The 25,507-nt window shown below is 43.3% G+C and overlaps 1 protein-coding gene across 6 annotated transcripts in view; it reads right to left on the bottom strand.

Annotated features, from left to right (window-relative positions):
- Window positions 1–25,507, bottom strand: part of NDST4 (N-deacetylase and N-sulfotransferase 4) — a 106,738-nt gene that overhangs the window by 36,299 nt on the left and 44,932 nt on the right. For all 6 annotated transcript variants that reach the window (XM_038135684.1, XM_038135683.1, XM_038135685.1 and 3 more), the window contains one exon: window positions 16,397–17,634. In XM_038135684.1, the coding sequence (XP_037991612.1) occupies window positions 16,397–17,377 (981 nt within the window). In that variant the 5' untranslated portion in view covers window positions 17,378–17,634. The remainder of the gene's footprint in view (window positions 1–16,396; window positions 17,635–25,507) is intronic.

Below are 25,507 nucleotides of genomic sequence, written 5' to 3'. Positions count from 1 at the left end.
ATAGATCATGCTTAACAATTATCCTTGCCAAGGAAAGAACCATGGAGCACACTGTGCATGGACAAACAGGCACATCTCTGTGCCTGACTAAGCAAAGACAGGAGCTTTTTTAAAGGTAATCTAAGCTACTCTCTCAAATACAAGCCCTTAATTGCCTGGAATCTCTCAAAACTCATGGATTTAACTTTATTAATTGATTTTTTGCTTTGTCAGTGAAGCTTCCCTCTGACAGTCACAAGATAGAGTTTCTTCATTATATTGCATTCAGTAGCTTTTTACATTAATCCATATAATTACCTTTTGTGGATTTGAAGTTGCCGTGTCTTTATTCTTCATAATTGGTGCATCTATCAGGAAGAAGCTGATATTTTCCTGTTATGTCCTTGTTAATTATAACTCCATCCCTCATTTACATAATAAACTTTTTTGGGGCGATTTCTGCAGGAACATTTCATGCCTAATAAGAAGCAATTTGCTTTCCTTCATTAAGTACATTAAAACTTCATGCCCCAGACATCATTGACTGTAAATATTTGATTCTGCTCAAATTTAATGCACCAAGGCATTTTGCTCTGCCATATTAGGTTTATTTATGTGCTATGTTCTGGATTGTTAGCTGCTAATGAGACTTTGGCTCTTATTGCTCTAAGGCCTGAACAGTAACCTCATTTTAATGAGTTCATTATTTGCTGCCTTCTGAGTGGAAGACAACAAATTTTCCTTTTAATTAAAGGTCAAAACACCTCTGGCTGAGGGAAGTGTAGAGGTTATCAAATCCTTAGAGAAGGCAAAAGAATGACTTTGCCTGATTTTGATGCCAAGCATGGGCTGGTCAGGCTGAGGTAGAAGGTGCCTCTCTGGGGAGTAAAACTGCAAATCTAAGTTAAGTGATAACAATGCTAAAACACAGTACTGGTTTTCTGAAGACGTTGTTAGGGCAGAACAGAACCTGATAGTCAGCCAAAGTAATTAAAGAGGCTTTCCTCCCCACCCAAAGGTCTGAGTGGATCAATGGAGCTGCTAAAGCATGAGCCCTTCCTTGCATGGGCAGTGGTGTTTGGGGTGAGGAGGGCAGATGCCACATGGTTTGAGCCAACACAATGCAATCTCCTATTTTTATTGGGAAAATCAAGGAAATTTGGGGCTCCACATTCGGGCTGTTTGTAGGGAGACACATGTACATGCAGCTGTGGGTTGGGGTGTGTGCAAGTGCACAGGCAGGGACTGGTGATCCCTGGAACCTCAGTTAAACCAAAAAAGGATTCATTATGGGAATTGATGCACAGATCCTTGTCCTTTTTCTAGTCCAGTATTGTTTCATGTGCCTTCCATTCTGTTCCCACAGCAGGTAACAGCATTAGAGATAAGAAGGGCTCTCTTGGGAAAGAAAGGATCAGTGTCTGTGAGATCAGCTGGTGAAAACAGTCTAGGTTTGGAGGAAAAATCCCAAAAGTCTCTGAGATGTAGACATTGTTTAGTTTGAAAACTGCGGCCATCAGAATACCTTTATGACACCTCTAAACATTATTTCTGCAAAGCAGAACTGAACTCCTGACACTCAGAGCTGTCTCAGGGACATTCCCAGCAACTGAGAGCATCAGGGAAAAAGCACAGGAGGGATACAAGATGAGGGCTCCTGCTCATACATGTGCCCTTCCAGAGGCAATGCTGTGAATGTCAATTTTGGGAAGCAGCAAAACCTCCAGATCTTGGAGGTCCCTGTGTCCATGGCAGGGTCTGCATGGTTGTGGTGCTCTGGGGCATTCCATGAGGGAGAGCTGCCCAAGGAAATGCCATCCCATTTTACTGCAGAGCCTGCTGGTGAGGATGCACGGTGGGTAGGGCGGGTGAGAGAGTTTTTCACTCAGTCTGGAAGGAGATCTAGGCAAGGAGGGGAAGTCGGACATCCCTGCTTTGCAGTGTATCTGTAATTTGCTGACATGTTGAGTTATTTGACTTGCACAGACTGGTTTGAGGAAGTGCTTCTGGTACAGGAGGATGTGCCAGTGCCTGGCTTCCCAGGGGTGCCTGGCCAAGGTTACACTGTCCCATCACCTTCTGAGGGATATGACTGAGAATCTTGCTGAAAATGGGCTCACTTGCCATTACTCAATGTCATTATTCATTTGGGAGCAGATCCTAGTGCTGGGTAGTGATTGCACTGCTGCAGGTTTCTGCTCTTTGGTGTGTGTGTATAAAATATGGATATGCTCACTATATACACAATGCTTTTTATTTATATATGCTGTGGACAGCAAATACGTGCAAATATTTGCACATATATAACTTTAACATTACCTCTGCTTTGAGCTGGGGCTTAGATTAGATCACCTCCAGAAATTCCTTCCAACCAAAATTATTTTTCACTTTCAGTCAGTTTGCTCAGGCTTCTACAGCACATACTTGTTATTAATACCAAGAAGTCTTTTAATGCATTTATTCATTTTTGTCCCTAACATCTGTCCTTAATGTAGCTTGTGCAGCTACATAGCCCTGAGGTTCCTTCCCAAGCTGTTCTGTGCAGCAATTTGCTGGTGGTCTGTGGAAAGTTGGAGGGCTACAAAGTAATAGTTTTCACTCTAAATTTCCAGCTGAAATTTTTGGGAAGGAAAGGAAAAAGCAAAGAGTACTTTCAACAATGTTTCTTTGCACTGCAAGCAGCTGCTGTCAGGATGTGATTTTTTTTGATTGCCTCTCTCTGCTCTTTCTCCCTCCCTGAAATCTATGCTAGGATAAAAAAAAATCTGATGAAGCCTGCTGTGGTCTTGGCAATTTTCAAAGCTGGTGGAATTGGAGTTGATAGGAATACCACAAAGCAGTTAAAATCATAGTAATGACTATAAGGAAGGTGTGAAATAACTAGCCACTGCTATTTTCTGACAGGAAAGCTGTCAGTAAAAAACTGATGTCTAGCCTGACATTACTGATGGGGTCACTGCAAGACCGGGATTTTAAGTTCCTTATTTTCAGCTTTCGGATTGGAGCATAAGTTTCTGTCATAAGGGGGACAATCAACTCAGCTGTATCTGCACTTGTTAGAACTCAACTTGGTGAGGAATTGATAAGCCCAGTGAAGCTGAGTTGATGATTTCTGTGTGGTGAGGATTTTAGCCCACTTCCCATGCTTATAGGAGATAATACCAGAGAGTAGGAATTAGGAAGAATCCACATTGTTGACTTAGTGGCTAGAGTTTGAAAGCAGTTTAGGGGCTGGCATTAGTAAAATCTTTAATGGGATTTTGAAATCACTCTCCCTGTACCCTATGCCAAACCTGACTGGAATAGCAGGGCCTGGATGAGAGCAAAGCTGCCAAACCTCACCGACCTGGAGACACTTCTCATCCAGTCCTTCCTGCAAATGGTGCCACTCCCAGTGCTGGCTGGCTAGCTGCAGAGCACTGGGCACAGCCAGGGCTTTGGCCCTGCCTTCCCAAGGGCTGGAACTGTGTTTCCTCGTGCTTTTATTGCTGTGAAGCAGCCTGCTAATCCATAGTGCCCTATAAATAATTAACAGGGAGCTCTCAGCTGAGGCTGAACACAGCTGGCTCTGGCTGCAGATCTATTTTTTATTGTAGAGCTATTACTTGAGCCTGTTCAGCATTTCCCTGGAGTTGGCTGCCTTTGTGTGAGGTCTGACAGCATAGGTGGGTGTCTTTGAAGTGAGAAAAAGGGGATGATTTGCACATATTTGTGTAGTATGTTTATTGGAAACAGAAAAAAAATGGTTTTCCTTCTTGAATGGAACACCCAGTTCATCAGATCTATTTCTGCTGCTGTGTTGTAACTCTGTCCTGAAGTCAGAAAACTGTCAGGGGTCTACCTGCATTTAATTTGACCCAGAGGAGTTCATCTGCCCCAGTAGAGGTTCAGCCAGTTCCAGCTGAAGGGGATGAATGGGGTGATACTGCACCAAATTTACTACTTGCTCATGACTAAGTGGTGAATAACATCCCTGAGAACTCAGGAGGTGGCTCTTGATTCAGTATTAGAAGAGAGATGATGCTGAGTGTGACACAGACAGCCCGGCAGTGGGAGCACCTTGACCGACTGCACAAGTGTGGGTGCACAGATACATAAAAATATCCATGGCAATCATTCAGTCTCTCTTCTTGGAAAAAGGAATTCCTGGCCTTGTTAGAGCATCTAGCAGCAAAAAGCTCAAATGAGGAGCAAGGGGACAATATAACAGGGCAGAAAGTAAAAATGGAAAATAGTGAGCATGAATAAAAAGCAGAGTTTATTTTAACTGGGGCTACACAGGTGAGTTAAGGCAATTGCTCCCCATTCTGGGAAGGATCAAAGGCATTAGGCCTGGCTGGGAGCATCCGCAGGAGCTGCTGGAGGAGCAGGGAGTGGCTGCAGTGGCTCCCTGCCAGCAGTGATTGCTGCTCTGTGTGGGCCCTACCCACTGAGAAGGTTTACAGCCTGTTGGGGAGAGCGCTGAAGGTCTCCAGTATCAACCACTGCTGATTCGCAAGGATTTTCTAGGAATGCTACCCAAATGTGGTGACAAGTCCTGGAAGGGGAAAAGCCAGCCTGTGCCCAAGCTGAGAGCAGGTGGCAATCCCCTGGGCTGTGGGGAGCCTGCTGGCACAAGCCCAGGGCTGAGCAGGATCCCTCCCTGCAGGTCCATGCAGCAGGGACAGGAGCTGGTGGCACTTGGAGCAGAGCAGCGAAGGGGCTTAGAGATTATTTCTTATCAGTTCTGATTTTTACAGAAGCTTAAGCATTTCCAGCAAAAGAAATCTCTTGAAGAAAGGCTCTTCAGGCAGGGGAATCAGGGGAGGGCAATCTGCCAGTGGGAGATCAAGGATTATTGGTCCAGTTACTGAAACAACATGCTCAGGAATGCTTGTATTAATTTCAGTGGCTCTGCTCCCTGTGGCTGCAGTTCAGCCTGGCCATAACAACCCCATGAAATCGAGAAAAGATGCTCTATTTGCCCATATCCACTCTGCACAAAGCAGGTAGGGTTTGTTTCTCTCTAATTCCACTGTAGAGCTACCACGAAAGAGGCCCAAAAGGCAGGGGCAGTGCCCTCGTGTCAGCCCTGATCAATCACAAAATTAATCCCTAAAATACAAATTGAACGGCAAAACCATCTCAAGGCTTTACAGGGACAGCATTGAGGTCTAAAGTAATATGTTAATAAAGTAATGCTTGTTGAGCCATAGTGGCAGGGTACTGAGCTGGTGCCAGTCACTGTGCTGCATGTCACCCCCATAAAACCCACCCTGGTCATTAGTTAGCTCAGGTCATGTTTAGGCCATGCCCAAAAAAAAAAGGATCCAAGTCTCTATTTGGCACAATACAAATATAGGGTAAAAGAAAAGCAACACCAACAACTGCATTTAGGTTGGGTTGTATATTCTTGCTTTTTTTCTTGTGTTTTGGTGCTTGAGACTTGGTTTCCTTAGCCAAAAAAAAAAAAATTACAAATAAACTCTACAACCTGTTACAGGTGCTATAAATTATTTAAAGGCTAGACTAATGGAGGCTACATTATTTATCTTCTTTAATTTATGGACTTGGATCTACTAAGGTTTAATCAGAGTGGTTTTCTGTTCCTTCACTGCCCTTGGAAATCATTCACTTGGATAACTTGTGACAAAAATAAAACTTCCTTCAAGTTCTCATCATGTACATTTATCTCAAAATTCTGAGCACCTACCAGCAGTGTCAAATCCCTGCCTTAAATTTACTGCTTTTAAACTAACTGCTGTGTATGCTTTGTGGTGGGGAATTAAGGGGTTTTTTTTCAGCACACATTCAATCATAAAGGACAGATTGGAGCAGATGATACATCCTGAACTGAAGTGTGTCCTTCAGGGCTCAGAATGGGCGTGTTGGCACAAGGATGGATCTGTCTTGTGGCTTTAAGGGAGTGCCTCCGTATGTTTGGGGCTTTTTCCCTTTGTGAGTCTGCCCATTGCCCACCCTCTCCATAAAAATCAGAAACCAGGGAAGTCTGCAGAACTGTTTTCCTTGGTTATTGTGAAATCTTCATTTTGCAGAATCTAGATGAGTAAGGGTGTGCTTTAAAATCCACTAGGATTAAGTACTGCTTTTTAATATTTTTGAGATGTTTGATACTTGTCTGGCAGAGCTTAACTTCTCTGACCTTTCTTCCTTCTTTGTGATGCTGTCTTCACTATCCAGGGAGCTGGCTTCAGTGTTTTGATAACTAGAATTGGATGTTTCTGTGGAATGAAAAGGGAGTTTCAAGGCAAATGTTCTTGCTTTACACCGCATCTCTTTCACCAGAGATCAGAGTGCTTCTGCCACCCCCTGCTCCTTCAGGTTCAGAGCAGAGGGAGCTAAAGCCTTTATTGTCCTCCAGGACAGGTTTAAAATCCCTCCATCCTGGAAAATCCTCCTGCTTACCACTGCTTTATTAGCCTTCCCAGCATGAAGACAGCATAGTGAGCTGTCCAGAGGAGGGGGCTGGAAGATCCCAAGCAAAATGGCAATGCCCATCTTACATTTCTACTCGGTTCTCTTGAACAGAAACATGAAAGGCCACTATGTTGTCCAACAACATCAATCCAGACCACCAACTGAGGCTGGCACATTAGAAATGAACAATTTCAGGAGTTCCAGTAGGCTACTTCTTCGTAAAACTAGGTAATTTCAGGTAAAATTGAGAAAAAAAATCTCTTCAACAGTGAAAGGAAATGTTTCTGGTTCAAAATTATCACCACAACTTTGCCATAAGTGGGAAAATTACACTCGGAGCAAAACTGAAGTACTGCTCTTCTTCAGATCACTCCGGAATACAGACTGGCAAAAAACTCAAACCAATGCCCTTGAGAAATTCAAGTGGTCCAATGTAATTGTGGCCAAGTGATGAAATCTTTCAGTCCTTCCAGCAACTTCCTAGGAAGGAAACTCCTGCTAACAGGAAGCCCTTCTCCGTGGCTTTTCCAGCCTAGCCTTGTGTAAGTGCCCACAGCAAGCCAGCTGGTCCCAAGCTCCCCAAGCACACCCTAGAGGAGCAGTATGTCTCCCAAGAGTAGTAATGTCTGATGGCAATAATAATCCAGTGAAAAATCAGTGTTTGTGACCCTTTCCTAAGTCTCATAACAGTTGAAACTCGTGGCTTTTCTCTGTTCTCACATACAGGAGCACACTGTTTGTGAACCCTTGTGGTGATAGGTCTCCAGCACTTGGGAACAGGGAAGAGAGCTGATCTCAGCAGCACATGGAATACTTGCATAGCATTGCCTTAAAAATTAAAGCAGCACAGAAAAGCTGGGGGCAAGGTTTGGTTTTTGCTTAAAACAGATTCCTATTTCAGAGCCATTCATATTTATTATGGTGGCAGCCAGAAAGTGGCATTACTGAGGCAGTTAACTTTTAAATCTACTTGCTTTTGATCTTCATCATTAAAGGCAGCACTTTTCCCTCCAAATATTCCCATTGAAAACTGCAGCTACTTGCAGTATAAAGTATGAATTCATGTAACACAGGACCATTAAAGTGGGAAAAATATGTTCAGCAAACTATCAAGCTTTTAATTATAATTGTTACACTAAATTTCCACTCATTTCTGAAGTGAGAGATTCTATTACTCTCACAGCTGAAGGGTAATGCCATAATTTTATTTTAGATGAGAATAGCTGTTTAGAAATCACCAATACTGAATTGCTGTGACAGGCTTTGCTTGGGTAATGCTCTGCTAGCCAAACAGGTCTGTTTGTAGGTGTACATCCAGATCCTGGAAATAATTTGCAGGTGTAAGATGAGACAGCTAAAAGCTGGGTGCTATTTTTCCATTGTGCAAAACCTTCCTTATTCCTCAAGCTCTCCTGTGAGCTGTGCATTCCCCCTTGTTTGCCCCCTCTCTGCTGGGGTTCAGCACACCCTGTGTGTTAGGTCACTGGTGAAATCAATAATCCAGAGTATTTCTGTAGGTGGAATCTCAGCTGGCTTTGAGCAGCTCAAGAGCAGGAGGGTGGTTTTAACCATCCTACAGTGGGCTCTTTCCAGGCACAGGTTTCCTGCCCAAAATTCCCTCTGGTCTTTAACACTCACCCTGCGATATTCACAACAGGGATGGGTGGGTTTTGTTTCCTGATAATGTACTGGCAGCCTGTGCCCAGTTACAGCAGAAATAAGAGGGGAAAGCATATGGGAAACCATATTCCCTTTCCTAATAACAAATACAGAGGAATTACACTTTATAATACCACAGACATGTTTGTTTATGATGCACATAAATCTTGGGATATGTTACTAGGAAGAGACATGCAGAGCCTTTTTATTAAAGCATTCACATTCTGCAGCTGAACCTATTTTTTAAAATGTAATGCATTATTATCATTATTGTTATTATTGTTACTATTAACCATGCAGAGCATAGCCTCAGCAGTTCACACTTGTCCCTGGAACTCCTAAATTAATAAGATTATAGAGTATTTAATCTCTATTCATTATAGATTCATACAGATTAATGCTTATTTATGCGTGTGTATTCAATTAATTGCCAAACATTTATGCTAATTGGTTGAAAAACCTACAGTAAATATTATTACAGAGGAGGTCTCCAGTCTTGTGGCCCTCAGGGATTAAATATTACTGGGAAATGGACAAAGCGCTTCAATCCTCATCCCTTGAGCTGCTCCCTCGTGCTGCTCTTCATCAGGCTGCTTTTCCCCAGGTACAACCTGCTGCCCTCTTCAAACAATTGGGTCTCTACCAAAAAAAGCACTTGTGCTATCAAGAACCACTGACAGCTTGAAGAGCCAATATTTCATGAGGTTTGGGCCAGGCAGGCAAATACAGTCTCCTGTCAAAAATGTGAATTCCATCATTTTTTATACCATTTCTTTACTTGAAGGGCTGAAGTTCTGGGGTGAAAAACACTCAGGTCCTGAAGCCCATGGCTTTAATTGAGTCTGATTCAATGCAGGCAGTACAGGTGGAATATTGAGACAACTTTTAGGAATTGCCTCAGAGTTGGTATTTTAGATTTAATATGTCATGTAAAACCTACATTAAGAACTGTGTCTTTTAAGTAAAATGAAGAGGCAGCAAAAACCTGAAATATCCATTTCCTGGGCAATTCTTTTATTAAACAAGTGTCTCAGCAAAGTGTGAATTACTTGCATTTTTTAATTTCTGGAGGATCAGCAATTCCAAAGCTACATTTAATTATGATCTTTGGAATTTATTTTTTTTAATATTCTACGAACTGCTCCCTTTTCCTTTAGTCTGCCAGAGCAGATGAGCTGGCAGAACACAATTTTGTTTCAATCATATTCCAGTGAAACATTCTGCATTTCATAAATCAACATTTTGCCACAGGAAGCTGTTTCACTGGAGCAATCCAGGTTGATCAAGTAACTGGAATACAAACTTAATTTTCCTCTGCCTTGTCACTTGGCCATTTTGGAAGGATTTTCCACCCTTTTAGTATAAGGATAAATGGCTACATTAGTAGGATGAAAGGAAAATTAACATCCTAACCTCTAATTCTTTGAATTTTTCCATACCTTGGTCAGAAAGTATTGGGAAGGTGGTATTAGTTTTAATAGATTTAGTTTGTGGTTTTTCAGAACTAAATGCTAAAATGCCAATTAAATGATGACATCAATTAAAAAATTAAACTCTGAGATAAGGGATTCAGCCTTTTCCAATCAGAAGTGTTAAAAGTAGCAGGGATGAGATGTGCCAGAGGAGCTGAGTGTGTCCCACACTGCAGATCCCGCTTGTGTTCACGTGTTGTCTGGATGAAAAATGTGAACAGCAGACTAAGAGAGTGCTGGTAATTAGCAGAAAGAACAGAAACACAGAAAAGACTAAGGCTTACCAATATTTAGAGAAATTGTCATGGCTTGGTAAAGGGCATTGATGATTTGTGCTTCTGAAGGGGAAAAAAGTACTTGATCCATGGCTTTATTTCCTAAAGAAGGCCATGGAGTGTTTTAACTAATACACTGGTTTGCAGGAAATTCTCATTAGCTTGTCCTTTGATTTTCTGGTAAATTTTGAAAATTGAGTTCTTAATGGAATTAAATAAAAACTGTTTTGTTTTCTCCCTGACATTTTTGGAGAGAAATTCTTTACTTTTATAAGATATTATCTAGAAAATGGGTGTGACTATTTAAGTTAAAAGTTACCATATTTAACATCAGAAATTTTCTTGACACAAAATGACAAAATTAAATTGGTAAATAGTCTTATTTTAGAATTTCCCTTGAGGTAAAAAAACTCTTTAGTACTTGGTTTGTTTTTTTCCTGCCTAGATGGAAAGAAGACAGGTGGAGGTGTAGAACACTGGCAGTAAAAGCAGTAACTGAAGGGATCTTTGGCCATATTCATAGAAAATACAAAGACCATAAGATGTAATTTCTGTAAGGATATGTATGTAAAGCTATAGGGATGGATGGATATGTCTAAGGATTTGAAGCCAGACTTAGTCAAATATTTGGCTTTATACTTCATTGTGACACCGAGGTTGACAGAAAATGCCTGGTTAATTATTGCTAAGCAATTGAAGTCTCAAATTTCTCCTTTTCTCTGGGACATTTTCTCAGTTCCTCACCTGTTTGTCCATCCCTCCCTGTACCCACCCTTTTCCTGGGCACTGCCACTTGCACATCATTTGAATAATGCCAAGAGTGCTAAATTCAGCTTTTGCTCTAAGTGTTCCTCCTGTTCCCATTTGGATGACAAAGGCTTATTTAAAGTCACTTAAGTAACGCTGCTCCTGAAGGAGCTGCATTATGGATGGGCTCCTGGTAATGTGTTTATTGCTGCTTCAAGTGCTTTTAAGGCAATAATTACGAAGGGCCGCTGCCTGGCCCTTCTACGAGGCTATTCCATCATTTCAGAGTGTTGTTTTCTGTGCAGGAAGCAACTGCTCCTTTTTAACTAATATGTGTTGTTTTAAAGCTCAGGTTAATGCAGGTCTCATGAGGGGTTGATGTTAAGCAGATGTGTTTTTTGGCTCCTATGGATTCCCTAAGTGAGGCTAAATTGAGTAGAGTACCACGTGTATCCTGGAAATATATTCCATTTTGATAGACCCTATGACTTCAGAATTGGTTTGGAGAAAGGATTCAAGAAATGAGTACAAATCCAGGAAATCAGGGCAAGTGTAAAAGAGCAGTCTGTGACACAAGTCAGCTTGGCAAAGGATGTGAGCACCAGAAATCTGAATTTGACCGGGAAAACCTGCCATTTCTATATTATAAAGTGTACTGTGACATTTTTTAAAACATGAAAATTTGAAATGCTTTTCAAAATTAAGCTCTCTCAAGTTCTTATTGCCAGAATGAAGGATGATTTTTCTCACTTTTTTAAGTAATTAATTTGTTGTTTTGTGGAATGTTGGACTTTTTTCCTTGGGGGAAAAACCCCAAACATCTGAGATTAATTCTGTGGTGCTTGTACAAACAGTACCAAATTGAATCCTACAGACCAAAAACCAGTGTGTTCCCAGGGACAGAAGAATACCAAGTGAGTTTTCAAACATTCAGGAAAATCTTGCTAGGGGGAGATAATTGTTCAATAAATTCAAGAGGTAGAAAATTTGAGCTGCCAGAATGTGTTTTCTGGCAAAACTCTATAAAACACTGAAGACCACCTAATTTTGAGTGGCAGCCTGGCAGATGAGAGAACCCCACATCTATTATAATTCAGGGAGGGTCCTTGGATAGACAGTGAATCCATCAGGCTGCCAAGGAGAAGGATACAGGTTCTGCTGGTGGCAAGGGAATTGTGGTTTTTAACTAGACTGCTCCTGAAGTTCTGAATGAAAGAACAGGCCCTGTTGAAACAATAAAAGTATGAAACATTCTGTCTGATGTGTCTTGACAAGGTACTTGAGCAGTTTTCAACGCTCAAATTATTACAGAAAGAATTGGCTGGTTCAAGAGACCTGAACAAGGAAAATATTGAATTAACTGTCATCTCTGATGAAGCAGAATGGAGCAGGCACTCCCATTTTTTAAAAAAAGATTATTAAAGTTTTCATGTAATGCCTCTCAGCTGCTTTTTGAATTCATTTTTAAGGACTTTAAGACTGTCCAAAAGTGGGAGCCGCAGAACTCCACTTGCTTGTGTTCTTCACTGTCACTCTCAAGTGCTTCAGAAGGTGACAGAAGCGCCCCCCAGCCTGCAGTGACTAATGCCGGGCTGTCTGCTCTGGGCTCCTGTGCTCACATATCTCCTGGGCTCAGCTTCTCCCTGGGCTGGCCACGGCTATGGTTACTTTACTGGAAGGGGCTTACTATGATTAAAAGGGTATCAGGGTGACTGTTTATCTCAGGACTGACCATTCTGCCATGCCTGGTGATGTGGCCCAGACACTTCCAGTAGTTGCACCTGAAAGCAGCTGTTCTTGCACAAAAATCAGGGATAATCATATGCTGGAGAGATGGAGTGGTTGAGCTCAGCTCCCTGCTGTGCCAGTGCTTTTTAATTTGGAATTGCCAGGAAAGATGCAACTCCAACGTGAATTCCTGTCTTTACAATGAGCCAGAAATCACAAGCTTTAAGTGTTCCAGGCATTTTAATGATGGTGAAGGTCAAAGACGAAGTGCAGACTGTGGCAGTGAGGGGGTGTCAGAGAAAAATTGTTATTTCCACAGAAGGAAGGGGACTGGAGCTCAGAGGGAGAGGCAGCAGGAGAAGGCAGACAGGCTGCAGGGAGAAGGGGGGCCTGCAGTCAGCACTGACACAAAGGACATTGCCAGGCATGGCTCCATCATTTTACTGCAGCTCAGAAAGCCCAAGGATCCTCCCATCCCTATGGTGACAGTTAGAGGGGTTACAGAAAGGGGAAATGGAGGTTTTAGAGAAGGGGGCTCTGGGATATGGTGGGGCTGGGAAAGGCAATTTCTCTGTGATTTTTCTCACCAGCTCCAGCTGGGAGAGTGGGAGAAGAGAGGGGAACAGGTGGCTCCTGAGTCCAGCCAGAAGAAGGTGTGTTGGAGTCTAAATCCTAGAGCTGGGGAGAGGGTAAAAAGTGAAAAGCTAAAGATTTTTGCTTCATTTGGAGTGGTTTTCTATTTGTTTTATTTATTAAAGGGTAAGTGCCTTAGCTTTCACTGTGCTCTTGCAGGGCTTTTGAGTTAACAATAGGATGTGTATTTGTGAAAGGTGCTGGAGAAGCCCTGGTGGCTGCGTGGAGCCCTTCCTGGGTGAGTAAATATTGTACTGGCTCATACTATGGCAACAGAAAAAATAGCAACACTTCAGCAAGTTCTTACTCCTTGTTTGGGTAATGTAGCCCTCTTTGTGCTCAGTTTAAAAGCAAACTTTAAAGGTGAAAGCTTTGTATTTTTTCTGTGTGGCTCTCCCAGAGACAGCATAAAAAGACATTTCCAGGCTTTTTTTTTGCCAAATCACTGATGCCAGTGATACTGGACTCATGTGGCTGGGAACCAGTATCATTTACGAGTGCACAAATTCACTGTTTCTGCGAATTTCCTGAAGAATTCTTTTGCCTTTGAAAATCAAGCACTGAGATAATATATTGGCAGGCAGGAAAGGGAGAAATTAATTTGCAGAGGCTCGCTAGGCTCAAGATAGAACTCCACAAAGCTGGGAAAAACAGCTTTCTGTGGCTCTGCTGAGTTCCTGTTAATTACTTTGCCAGACATGACCTTGCACAACTTCTTCAACACCAGGGACTAGGAGATCTTCTGTGGTAGACAGAGCCCTTAAAAACCCTGTTCTCTAATCTCTGTTTCGGTAGCTGATGCCACCTTTTATAAAAGTGTGTGTGTATATACATCTATCTCCCTGAGGCACCTAATTGAGAAATGGCTCTGTGAGGGAATAAGAACATTTGGGTTGCAGGAAATAATTACCCAGGCACAGGTTGACTTGTTTGATTACTGTTACATGCCAATATTGTTATCAGGAGACTGGCTGGGTATTAAAGCCCAGCCTGAGGGATTTGGTGGGCATGGCACCTTTGGAGAGCTTAGCAGAGAGTCCCTAAACCTCTGCTCTCTGTGAGCAGCCACAGCCCCTCCTCCAAAGGCAGGGCAAGGCTTTGCCATCAGTGAAATATCAGCCTCCTAAGTAGCTATTTTTGCCTCTCAAGCAAAGCTGCTGTGCAGTACAGGGTGAAGGCAGGTCTGCTGGTTCTTAATTGCCTCCTTCCCTAGTGACTTGGGAGATTGTTCTCTAACTGGCTGTAATTACCCTTTTCTGTAAACTAACCAAAGTGCACTCTGCTTTCGGTGTTAGGCTCATTAACAGGATTCTGTGCTGCTGGTTAATGTATGCTGGGAATGTCCAGTCGCTAGGACCAGACTGATTTGTGTAGCGAGTGTTTGTGAGATACCCTGAGGAACAAATCTCTGCCAGGTTTCAAATGAAATCCATAATGTTGAGGACAGAGTATCTAAGGGTGCTCAAGTTGCAGGGTGGATTTATGTGTGAAACACTCACCTAAAAAGGGGAGATGAACTTTTTATTGTCCCTGAAAGAGAGCTTGAGGGGAAGGTTGGTTCTGAGCCTGTGCTTGAAGAAGATGTCTGCCTGTGACCCCTGTTTGTGGCGTGATTACTTGTGTGAGGTGAGGAGAGGATTTATCCTGTGAGTGCCACTTCTGGAGTTTTTGTGAGGAAAGTGGGCAGCTAATTTGGCACTGGAGAAATGTGGGAGGAATGAAAGCTTCCCTTTGTACCCTGACTCAAACATAATGAATGAAAGAAGGCTTGCCGTGCATTGCTTAAAAAAAAATAAATTAAAAAGATCTGCGTCCCAGCAGATGTTTTTCCTTGTTATTGTCTAGATATTCAGCAGTGTGGACTGGTTGGTGTTCAGATGGATGAAGGCGCGGAGCACATAAATATAATTCTGAATGCTTTTAACAGCATCCAGCTCTTATTGCAGCCCCTGGACGTGGAGTTTGCTGCTGCGTCTCCTATAATGAGCACGGAAGCATGGCTGCTGTGCCAGGCATGGCTGGAAAGGTTTGCCTAGCAATGTTGTTGACTGCTGGATAGTAGTGGGGGTGACTTGGGTTTTTTCCTGCATAATGAGGTGATTCCAGTGAGAACTCAGCTCTGAATCCCTAAGTACCTCTGTGTGGACACGGCTCTGCTGGCAGTGGGGGCTCCTGAACCGCCGTGGAACAGTAGCAGGCTCCCTTAGTGCAGCAAACCAGTCAGAAAGACACTCTCAAAAAGGTGCAGGCGGGAAGCTATTGCTGAAAAACTTGTTTCACAAGTGCCTTTGGAGTGTATTTCCTCTTGTGTATGAGCTCTTGCTCAGAGCATTTTCCCATGTATTTCCAGAGAGAGAGAGAGCACTTGATTGCTGGGCTTGTGCACAGTGCTCAGATCTGAAAGGCACCAGGCACTTCAAGTGCTTGGTGCTCAGAATCAGCCCTGATGAGCATTCATATGCCTGGTTTGGCTAATGGAATTAGCCCAAGTGTTCTGATGTGCAAAATTGTTTCAATTGTATGTGAGACTGCTGCTCTTGCTGGGCATTTGGATGCCCCAATGGTCTGGAGAGGAGGCAGATGAATATGGAAATTGTAGAAATGGAAATAAGGGTTTAGAAATTAAATACAAATCAGCTTTTAAAAACAAAAGGCCTACTAATTGTTCCTGAAAGCTTTGGGTATTTACAGGAAAAACCCTCCAGAATAAAGGCTGGAGAATGTGGTATTGCATGCTTAGGGATTCAATTAATCTCTGACTATGATTCCCACATGTGGAAAATGACAAGAAATAACTGTCATCCTGTTGAGCTCTGTCTATTCTTTCCAAGTTGCACACATCTTTGAAAATTACTCTGAACAAATTTAATGGTGTCCCTGGATACAACAAATCAGGAAACTAAGTGTAGAAGAGCCCCCAGTGAGTAGTCTGTGGGCCTTTCACTCTGTCAGATGGTTATGTCACTTGCTCGAGTGCATGCTGTGCTTCCACCCTGTAACTGGTAACTTTAAATGCTTACCTGCTAGCCTGGTAATGAAAATTATCCTGCTAAGTCTTAGAAGTCATGCTGGGGCTGTGACTTCTTCAGGCTCTTTTTTTCCTTTCGCTCTTTTTGTTTTTTAAAATTCAGTGATGGTGAGGTTTATAACGGCAACCGCCTTGTACTGTTCTGACTACTTTACAGCAATAGTGAGAGAAATAATACAGAACAGGCCTCTAGAAGATATTATACATATATGTGTGTGCAACATACATGTGTATGACTGTACATATACACACCCATAGGAGCATCTCTGCGTGTATGTGGGGAAAATGGCTTTGAATCTCAGGCTGTGATTTATCTATCTGCCGGCAGCACTTGTGGACTTTCAGCCCTTACCAGGAAAAAGAGCTGCTCAGCTTTTTCAAGCTTTGTCTCCTTTCTAAACACCCATTAGCACACACACCCACATGTCTGGGTTGGTATTCCCCAGTTCTTGCCTTACCTTCACATCGTTGACATTCATCCTCGTCCCCTCCTTCCCGACAAAGATGTCGTCGATGTCCACCAGAATGTACCTCTCCAAGGAGAGCGTCAGCCTCTTTCCTGACAGGAAGGAGATGGCGTCGATGAAGATGAGCTTGTGGAGCCAGAAGGTCAGGTTGTTCCCAAAGAGGACTCTCTGGATGCCGTCGTGCAGGCCCAGGTCCTGGATGACGGTTGCATAGAGAGCGGCCCGGGGCAGCGTGGCGGGGGTGGGCCTGGCGGGCTGCAGCTCGCTCAGCAGCACGGGCTGGTAGGTGGAATGGTTGAACTGGAACACTGTCCAGTCCTCGCCGGGCAGGGGGCCCTGCTCCACCCTGGGTGCTTTGGTGATGCGCAGCAGGGGCGAGCGAGGGTTCACCACACAGTCCCGGAGGGCCACGTTGTTGTACAGCTGTAACGGCAGCCCTTTCAGTCTGCTGCTCGGGGAGCTGTTCTCGTTGGCTTTATGAAAACCAATTATGCTAACACTGTATTCCACACAGTATTTTTCCAGAAGTTCTCTATTCCACGAGTCCATGGACACGTACTTTAAAATATTCTCGTATATAACGATTGTGTACTTCCCTCTCCCGTTGTCTGTGAGAGGGGGAATGTCCCCCTTGGCTGGTGCAATGACCATGTGGTACTGAAACTTGCTGGACTCGAGGATGGCTATGATGTCTTGGCCCAGCTGGGAGTACTGGCTTTCCACGAACAGGAGCACAGTGGGGTCAGTCCTAGAGGGATCGATCGGCTTAGGTGTTCTCAGCTCTGCAGACCTGTAGGGCAGAAGTTTGAGGTCCTCGCACTCCGCTTGCCCAGTGGTTTCCACGAGGGCCATTTCCTGCTTGTAGCCAGTGTAGAGGAAATAGGCAGAGATGACAATACTTGCCAAGCAGAAGGTGGCCAGGAGAATGACCAGCGTTCGGAAGCTTCTGCGGAGCTTCCCGATGAGATTCATCTTTGGCAGGGCTTCCAGCTCCTGCTGGACTTGCCGCTCTTCCAGGTGCTCCTCCTAAAGTGCCATGGGAACGAGGAGCTGCGGAGGTTCCTCTTCCAAGGTGTTCATGTGACCATTGCAGTGCATTTATGAAGCGTTCGGGGAGGCTGTAAGGCTGTCGGAGCGGGAAGTCAAAGGATCCGGAAAGACAACTTCCAAGAGGTTTTCTCAGAATGCAACAGCTGCCAATAATCAATGAAGAGGACTCTTAACATTATCTGCAACAAGAAGTAAAAGAAGAGTAAGTAAAACAAAATCCATAAAGCAATTAAAACCACACATTAATAAGGCCGGTGATTGATACTGGTAATGTGAGTAAAGAGGGAAGTTTCTGAGTAGTTCAAGGAGCACTCAGTGTCACTTGCTTTCTTGGTGCATTAAGATGAGCTGCATTAAACAGCTCCCCCGTGTTCTTAGGATACAGAAATGAACTCTGAGCAGAACTTGCCGAGGATGTGCATCTACTTATCAGCTGTTCTTAGGTCAAATGCGTCGTTGCTATTGCAGATGGGAACAATGGAAGATTTTAGGGGCAAAATTTGGACAAAATGAATCTTTGACAAATCTGGGACCATGTTCTATGTCAAATTCAAACTGCATAAGGGATACATTCTGTGTTGGGTTGGAAAACTAATGTGACCAAAATGAAAGACTTGACAGGAGTTGGAGGAGAGATTTGTTGGGCTTTGTCTCCAGTTTCCATTCTGCACTTGGAGCAATCAGAGTTTGTAGTCCAGTTTAGGAACTATAAAGATTCTGTGGGGATTTTCCAAGTGAATGAGCAGGCTGCTACAACTGCAGGGTGCAGCTGTGCTTGGCTCTGCCTCCATCAGGGATCAATGGGAGGTGCTGTGTAGAAGAAGTACCTCAAGGAAGCTGTTTCAGTGCTAGGTGGGCAAGTAGGTGGTGTGTGTGCTGGTCCATGACACCTCTGGCTGAAGCCCTAAGCCTCGGGTGTGCCCCTGTATGGATGAAGTACGAAGTGCTTAAACCTCATTGCTCTGAAGCCCTTGGGCAATTCCTGGCAGTTCTGCCTAAGTTCATGAGGAATTGCCGTTGGTAACAGTAAAGCCTATGATTCAGAGACAGTTAAAGCTAACTAAATAAATAGCCCGTGCTCCTCTATGGATTTAAGTAGGAATTAACATCTTTGTGAATTATGGATGTTGTTTGTCTATTGGAACAATGTGAGACAGTAAACAATGAATGATTTTGGAACTGCAAGGAAGAAATGCTTTTTCCAGGCAGATCCTTCCCAGTTGACGTGTCCTCTTCCATTAACTCAGATTACACTTTTGACTTGTGTTCTGAAAACCATTCATCTTAAGGTTTGCATCTAAAAGTGGAGAATGCTTGCAAGAAGCATTTAGAAAGAAGGAATTGTTTTCTGAGACCATTTGTGACTCTGGCAGGTTCAAGCTCTTATCTGATTTACCTTCCTCAGCTGGAAGCTTGGAAGGAGATATTGATACCCCTGGATTTTGTGCTGTTCCAGCAGTGACCCTGCTGTGTCACACAACTGGCTAAGAGGGGGGAGTGAGGTAGGGACAGAAATAAGAAACCTCTTCTGTATTTACTCATTTCTTATGTGCAACAGAAGAAATATAAGAGAAATCACAGCTACCATTAGGAAATTGAAGTCATCCTGATAATCTTAAGAGTATTTGCCCGGCTTTGGTGCTTCCCTTGTTCTGCAATTGTAGGCTTGCTGGGATTTCACTTCTTATTAAACCTGCTATTAAGATTTCTTCAAAAGATAACACTGGATCAAGTGAAGCATCCTCTGCAAGATGGTGTCGGAGTTTGGGTGACAGTGAGGACTCACTCAGGGGTTTATCAGATCAGGACTCCTGCCCTCCGTGGGAGGGGCAGCCTCCAGGACTGGGTGATGGTTGTTCCCCCCCCGCAAAGAGCCGACTGCAAAAAGCCTTTTCGGTCAGCACTAGACAGGCAGGTAACTGGGAAAGAATCTTGAACTCCCCCTCCTCGGGCTGTGCATCCTCGGCTTCCTTTGGACACTAGAGGGCAATCGCTTTTTGCTTTTGCGAGGCAGCACCTGCTCTCCCCTCGCTCCCCCGCACACTGCCCTGCCTGCGGCCACGCTCCCGCCAGGAGGCTTCGGAAATCCCCAGGGCATCTCAAACACCTTCATTAAGACTCCGATGCTTAAAATGAAACAAAAGCCAGGAGTTCTGCTCGAAGAAACGTGCCGCTGGATCACCCTGGATGCTTTGCCAATGTTTCAGCCTCCACCTGTGGCACAAGGGAATAGCTTGGGAGAAGACCTAAAATGGCACGGTTTTCCCTCAGTGTTTGACCCTGCTGGATCTCCTGGGTACTGGTATTGCCAGCTGCCAAAACAATCAACTTCACGAGTATTATAGCTTGTGTTACTAAAACAGGAGACGCCCCTGACTTTATACTAGTCAAAACAAAACTATGGTCTTCGTCCCTATTTCCTCCCAATAACACTGGTAAAATCTCATTGAGATAAAATACTAATAATCAGATTTCATGTGAGCTACTATCTATTGTATGTGGATGTCATAATTAAATGCAAGTATTCCCACTTATTGAGATTTATGTATATATAATTTATGTATAATTACATAAAATTGATAAAGAATTTAAACCTGCATAAGGAAACCTGGCATTGGAGCAGACCTTTTTCACTCTGCACGTTGTTTTTCAACTGCTCTGTTGAACTGATTATACCGCTCACTAAAAAAAAAACAAACTGGTGTGAAGTAATTAAAGGTTATGAAAATAAATCAGCTAAATTAGCCATTAGTGGAACTTTCTCCAAGGCATAATTGGAAGTTAAGTGCCATTTGTGCCTATGAAACGTTCCTCCTTAAAGTTCAACAGCTTTACATTCACTCCAGAATTCAACTATCTTCGGAGAGTTCCTGTGCTAGATGAATTTGAGCAACATGAAAATAGGCCATATTTCATAATTAGTGTTTCTTATGGAGTTTCATTTTGGTAACTGGTATTTGAGGTCCTGTGCTCCTGTGGTCACTGATGAGCATCCACTGACTCTTGAGGGAGGTAAAGCCCAAAGCTGGGCACATTTGGTTGAGGAGTCAAGGGTGCGCTCAGCCAGAGTTGGTCCTTCAGCAGATCTTGTCCATTCAGCTGATTTCCTCCATGTGGGGCCTTTGCTCAGCAAGAGCAGAATGATGCAGTCTCTGTTGTGATGTCAGACACATCTGCTGGGACTCTAATTTTTCTTTAATTCAGGCAGCTGAAGAAAAATGGAGGTTTAAAAATTGCTGCCTCCTTGCTAAATAACACTTCCTGCTTGCCTGCAGAAACACGTTTGATGGATGACTAAAGCGTGCTGATTCTGAAGATGATTGATTGGGAGATTAGGACTTGACTATTTAAAACCGATGGCACGACAGCAGAGAGAAAGCAGCCCCTCATTAATGCCATGTGTTAACTGCAGCAAGAATTAAAGCTGATTCCTGTGGGCCTGCTCCCACGGGCACAGCTTCCCCCGGGGCTTGGTGCCTGAGCCAGCAGACTTGGTGTGTGGGCTGGGGAAGCTCCTCTTAACTCTGATCATGGGTAGGCAGAGGATCTCTGTGCTCCTTGAGCTTGTGGGAAGTAGAATTCTTGGTATGAAGCCGTCAGCTGTGCTGGCTCACCCTGAGGATGGAGCTAATGGACTTGACATCTGCAGCAGGTTCAGAGCCTGTCAGTGCTGGCAGTGCCCAGCAGAGGAGCAGGACCCTCGTTGTTCCACAGCACTGTGGCCATTCCCAATCTCCTGTCTGCACTACAGTGCACTGCTGGGACCAATTCACCTGGAGGCAGGCCAGAGCTTTCCCTTCCTTATTCTGCCATAAGTCAGAAGTCAGAATGTCTTTATTGTCTATATATAAAACTTCCCTTTAGGCTAGAAACCTAATGTAAAGCCTTGCCTCTTTTCTTTCCTTTCCAAGCTTGTATGACTCCTGTCATTTACTAGCAGCCCAATGAATCATGATAGCTGCCTTGCTGCTCCTTGTGTGGGACTCCTCATTCATCACAGAAACAAGCAACCTGATTTGGGTGATGAATGACTCCTGGTGACCATTTGCAAAAATTCAGGGTTTCTGTTCACTGTGGAAGGAGAAAAAGAGCGTTTTTCTTTGCTTTCTCTCAGAAAAGTTTCCAGGCGATTTTTTGGCTGAGCTCACAAAACTTACATGCTCTTTGAAAGTTTTTTGTTCTTTTTTCCCTGAACTTAACCAAGCTGCAATGTGTTTTGTGTTCGTAAATGTGGCTTTGCTTGAGAGGGGTGTTGGTACCAGCTTCTCATAGCTCATCCCAAGGTATTAGAGAACTCTTTTTACCTAGGATAATGCCAGCTTCTCAGCTGGTAAGGGCTGTTGCAGACCTTCTGACTTGTATTTTATCGTTTCTGAATGGAGAGACTGCTCAGTACTTTCACCTCTTTTGTTTCTTTTCAAAGCATAATCATGTGTAAATTAAACCCCCAATTTTTTGGTATTTTCAGACGTTTGATCAAGTCTATATTGCACATGTAATCTTGTGTGATTTCAGAAAGCTAAATGATGCCAGAGGGTGAAGTCAATAATCAATGAATGTAAAGCTAGGAGTTGGAAATACTTCAACTTGTGCACTTGATGAAAGTTGGTGTGATTTTTAGCATGAAACAATACTTGGAAGGGAGCTCTTTGACCCTTCTGACCTCTGTTTCTCTTTGGCTTCAAACCTTTCCAGATGATTTCAGAAGGTGGTGAAAAGGCTCCCTGATGGAGCAGTGGCTGGAGGGTGGTTTGGAGATGAGTTTTGCCCATAGGTATCTTCTCACATGTGTGCTCACCTGTGCACATGCACATCCTTTGGTTTCCCAGCCCAAATGTGATGTTTCATGTGGTTTAGCTCCTAGCAGAAATGTGTTTTAAGACTTAGCCAGACCACCCTTGTGGTGAGTGTTGCCTGATGTTCAGCCTCACTGCTTCCTTCTTCTGTCCCATTAACTTCCAACGCTCCCACGGTCATTTGGACCACCCAGAAAACCCCATAAATTTCCCATCTGGGAGGTTTCAGTGAGGCTTCTTCCAAATGGCACAATTTATGGGTCTCTAACACATCAGTACCTCCAAACACAAGGAGTAGTTGCAATGTTTCCTCAGAGATTTCCATATCATGCTTTCTCTGGAGTGTCAGGAGTGGAAGCTCCCAGAAATCAGTAATTTAGGTATAATCTGAGGAGAGCCATGCATGAAGAGAGAACCTATGTATGTATTTTGTATTTTTTGGCATGACAACAGGAAAGTGTTAGTGACCACAGTCACCCACTGAACAGCTCCAGATGTTGCGTGGTGGTACCAAAATTATCACAATATACATGATATTTTGATGTCACAGGCAAAACATCTTACCTCTCAAGCAGACTTAATTTAATGATTATTTTAAATGTACCTTCTCAATGCAGTTTCTAATAAATGTGTCCCTGTTGCATGAGTGATGGTGTTAAGATCTACCACTTCTCACCAATAACTCAGCAAAAATTTGAAAAGCTACACAGCATTAAAGGGTACAAGCCTGACTTTGCCAAGGTCACTCAGATACCCCATGGCTGAGCTGGAAATAACAGCCCCTTGCATAATGCCCCTCAGCAGATGTTTCTTGATGTGTGTGGGGCAGCAAAAGGCTGAGAAGGTGCCGTTGAGAGATGATCTGAAGGTCAGCAGCTTACTGCCAAAGCCACGATGACAGAACCAAAATGTCAGGGCAGGGATTGGGGCTGCAATCACAGATGTGTGTGCCCTGCAGGACTGGCTCCTTGCTTGGCTTTCCTGGTGGGGTTACTGGAGAGTGCAGGTGGAATCACCATGCTGTCAGTGCCCTGGCCCAGGGGAATGGAGGTGAATTAAAGCAGGCTTTGCACGGTGCTCTGAGGCAGCCCACAAAACATTGCCCTGACTTGATGCGACAAATCTCCTGCTCTCGCTTGGTTAATGGCTCTTCATCACTTTTCAATTCATAGTTTAATGCTCCAATGGAAGCCAATTTGAATTCATTTAACTGTTCAAATAAAACTTTTGTGAGATGCTGTATCAGATGTTTTATTACAGTCTATCTATTCTGGTACTGTTTTCCCCATTCCTAAGGCTGTCAATTAGCTATCCAGTTCCAAGACAATGATTTGTGCTGTGAACTCAGCTGAGACACAACATTTGTGCAGTAGAATGGCTGCCTAACAAGGACTCCTAAAAGTCAATCAATGCAGTAGCCAAACTCTGTATGTGTTGCTTGATCGGGTAGGCAACCTAAGCCATTAAAATAAATAGCTAAAAACCTTTCTTATAGTTCTGTTAGCAACCAAGTAACTGCAGATGTTCTGTATTGATTTTGAAAATTTACCAAGGATTACAGGTTTGTGTGTGATTGCTAAAACTTGACTTTTTGGAGGCTTCTTACACACAAAAAAAGGAGATATAATCCCAGGCTCTGCAACAGCCTGTTAGAAGCTAAATTATTTGGTCTTTATGCCTTTTTTTTTTTTTTTTTTTTTTTAGTTAATTGTTTCCCACACTTTCTGTTGTTCTATTGCTTTTCTGGGAGCTAAAAATGTTTGCCACTATGTGAGATAATTAAAATGTGTCCACTCTTATGCCAATGCCAATATATTTCACTGAATAACATGTTTGGTGGTGTCTGTATCCTGTCACAGGGACTATTTGTGGGCAAGTCAGATGTGGTCACATCTGTGCTAGGAATTAAAAGGAGGCCACTAACTTATTTCAGAGGGACTACTGCTGTCACATAGTAGTGATCTATTGCTACTGCAGAGGAAGTTTATTTAAACTCAGATAACAAAGACTTTGTACTTAAATCTTTCATACAGCACGTTTGCCACATGAAATTTAAACAGGGCTTTATTCTGAGTTTGCTCAAGCCCAGTTCCAGCCAGTCAGACACAGTTTTCAAGCTCTGTGTACATCAATTCTCATGATAACAGCTTCCCTTTATTTATTCCTTGAATAATTTCTGCTGGAGTCCCCTGTCCCTATCTTTGTCCTCACTGGCTGAAGGGTTTGGTTAGTGTTGAGAGGATTCGGTAGAAAAAGAGGGAGAAGACAGAGTTTGGTCCCACCAATCTCTGATCAGAGCAGATGTGAGGGCTAGAGCATCATCCAAGCTACCAGCCCTGGTGACAACCTGGCAGGGCTTGCCTAGTAGTGGCTTCCAAGCAAAATGAAGCAAGGAGAGTAAATGAAGCCAGGGTGACCCTCCACGTGTGCCTCCTTTTTTTTTTTTTTTTTTTTTTTTGTGTGTGTGTGTGCTTCTTGGACTTCCAAACTCCTTATAAATGGGAAAATTCAGTCTCTTCCCCCTTGCTCATAAATACTTGCATTTAGCCCTGCTTTTATTGCATGGCATTTGGGGAGCAGGAAGTTAAGTTTTCAATATCTCTGCTGTGTCTTCCTAGTGTTGGTTCTAGGCAGTCCTCCAAGAAAATTTTGAGTCTTAGTACCAGTTCTTTACAGGCAAGATGAGCTTTTTGTGGGGACCACTTAGGGCTGCACACATGACTGTTGTCAGTAAACTAATCAAGACAGAGAAATCTGGTCATGGAACAAAAATACTACAATATCCAAGAGACTTTCCCTTTAATGTACTAAAGTGTTGCACATGAGACTGAGAAAGTTTTATGCAAGATGATTAACACAAATTGAAATTGTTACCTTGAAATGACTCGAGGGGTACTGTTTGCCTATCAAGGGAAAAAATGCTTTATGGTGAAAAGATAAGGCAGGGAGTACAACCTTTGATTTCTGTCTTTGCCACTATCATGCTTTGCCCTCTGGAGGCCAATGATTTTTTTCAGTATCTCATTTTCCCTGTCTTTGTTGAGGGAATACTAGTCTTTTCTACCTTTACATGGGCATTAGCTGTAAAATGCTCTAAAATAATTTATGTTTGGTTCAGATGTGTATAGCAGGGATATTGCCAAGTGTGCTTTTGGGGAAAGCCAGTGCAAAATTCATACTTTCATGTGCAGGCAAATGTGTTTGCTGTGCTTGCTTCCTATTTCTTCTTTTTTGTTGTACCCTGGTTAAATTCCTT

This window comes from Motacilla alba, chromosome 4, assembly GCF_015832195.1.
Source record: "Motacilla alba alba isolate MOTALB_02 chromosome 4, Motacilla_alba_V1.0_pri, whole genome shotgun sequence".
In the NCBI taxonomy this organism is placed as follows: domain Eukaryota; kingdom Metazoa; phylum Chordata; class Aves; order Passeriformes; family Motacillidae; genus Motacilla; species Motacilla alba.
The sequence above is the reverse complement of the archived record's forward strand: the minus strand, read 5'-3'. Positions and strand labels throughout refer to the sequence as shown.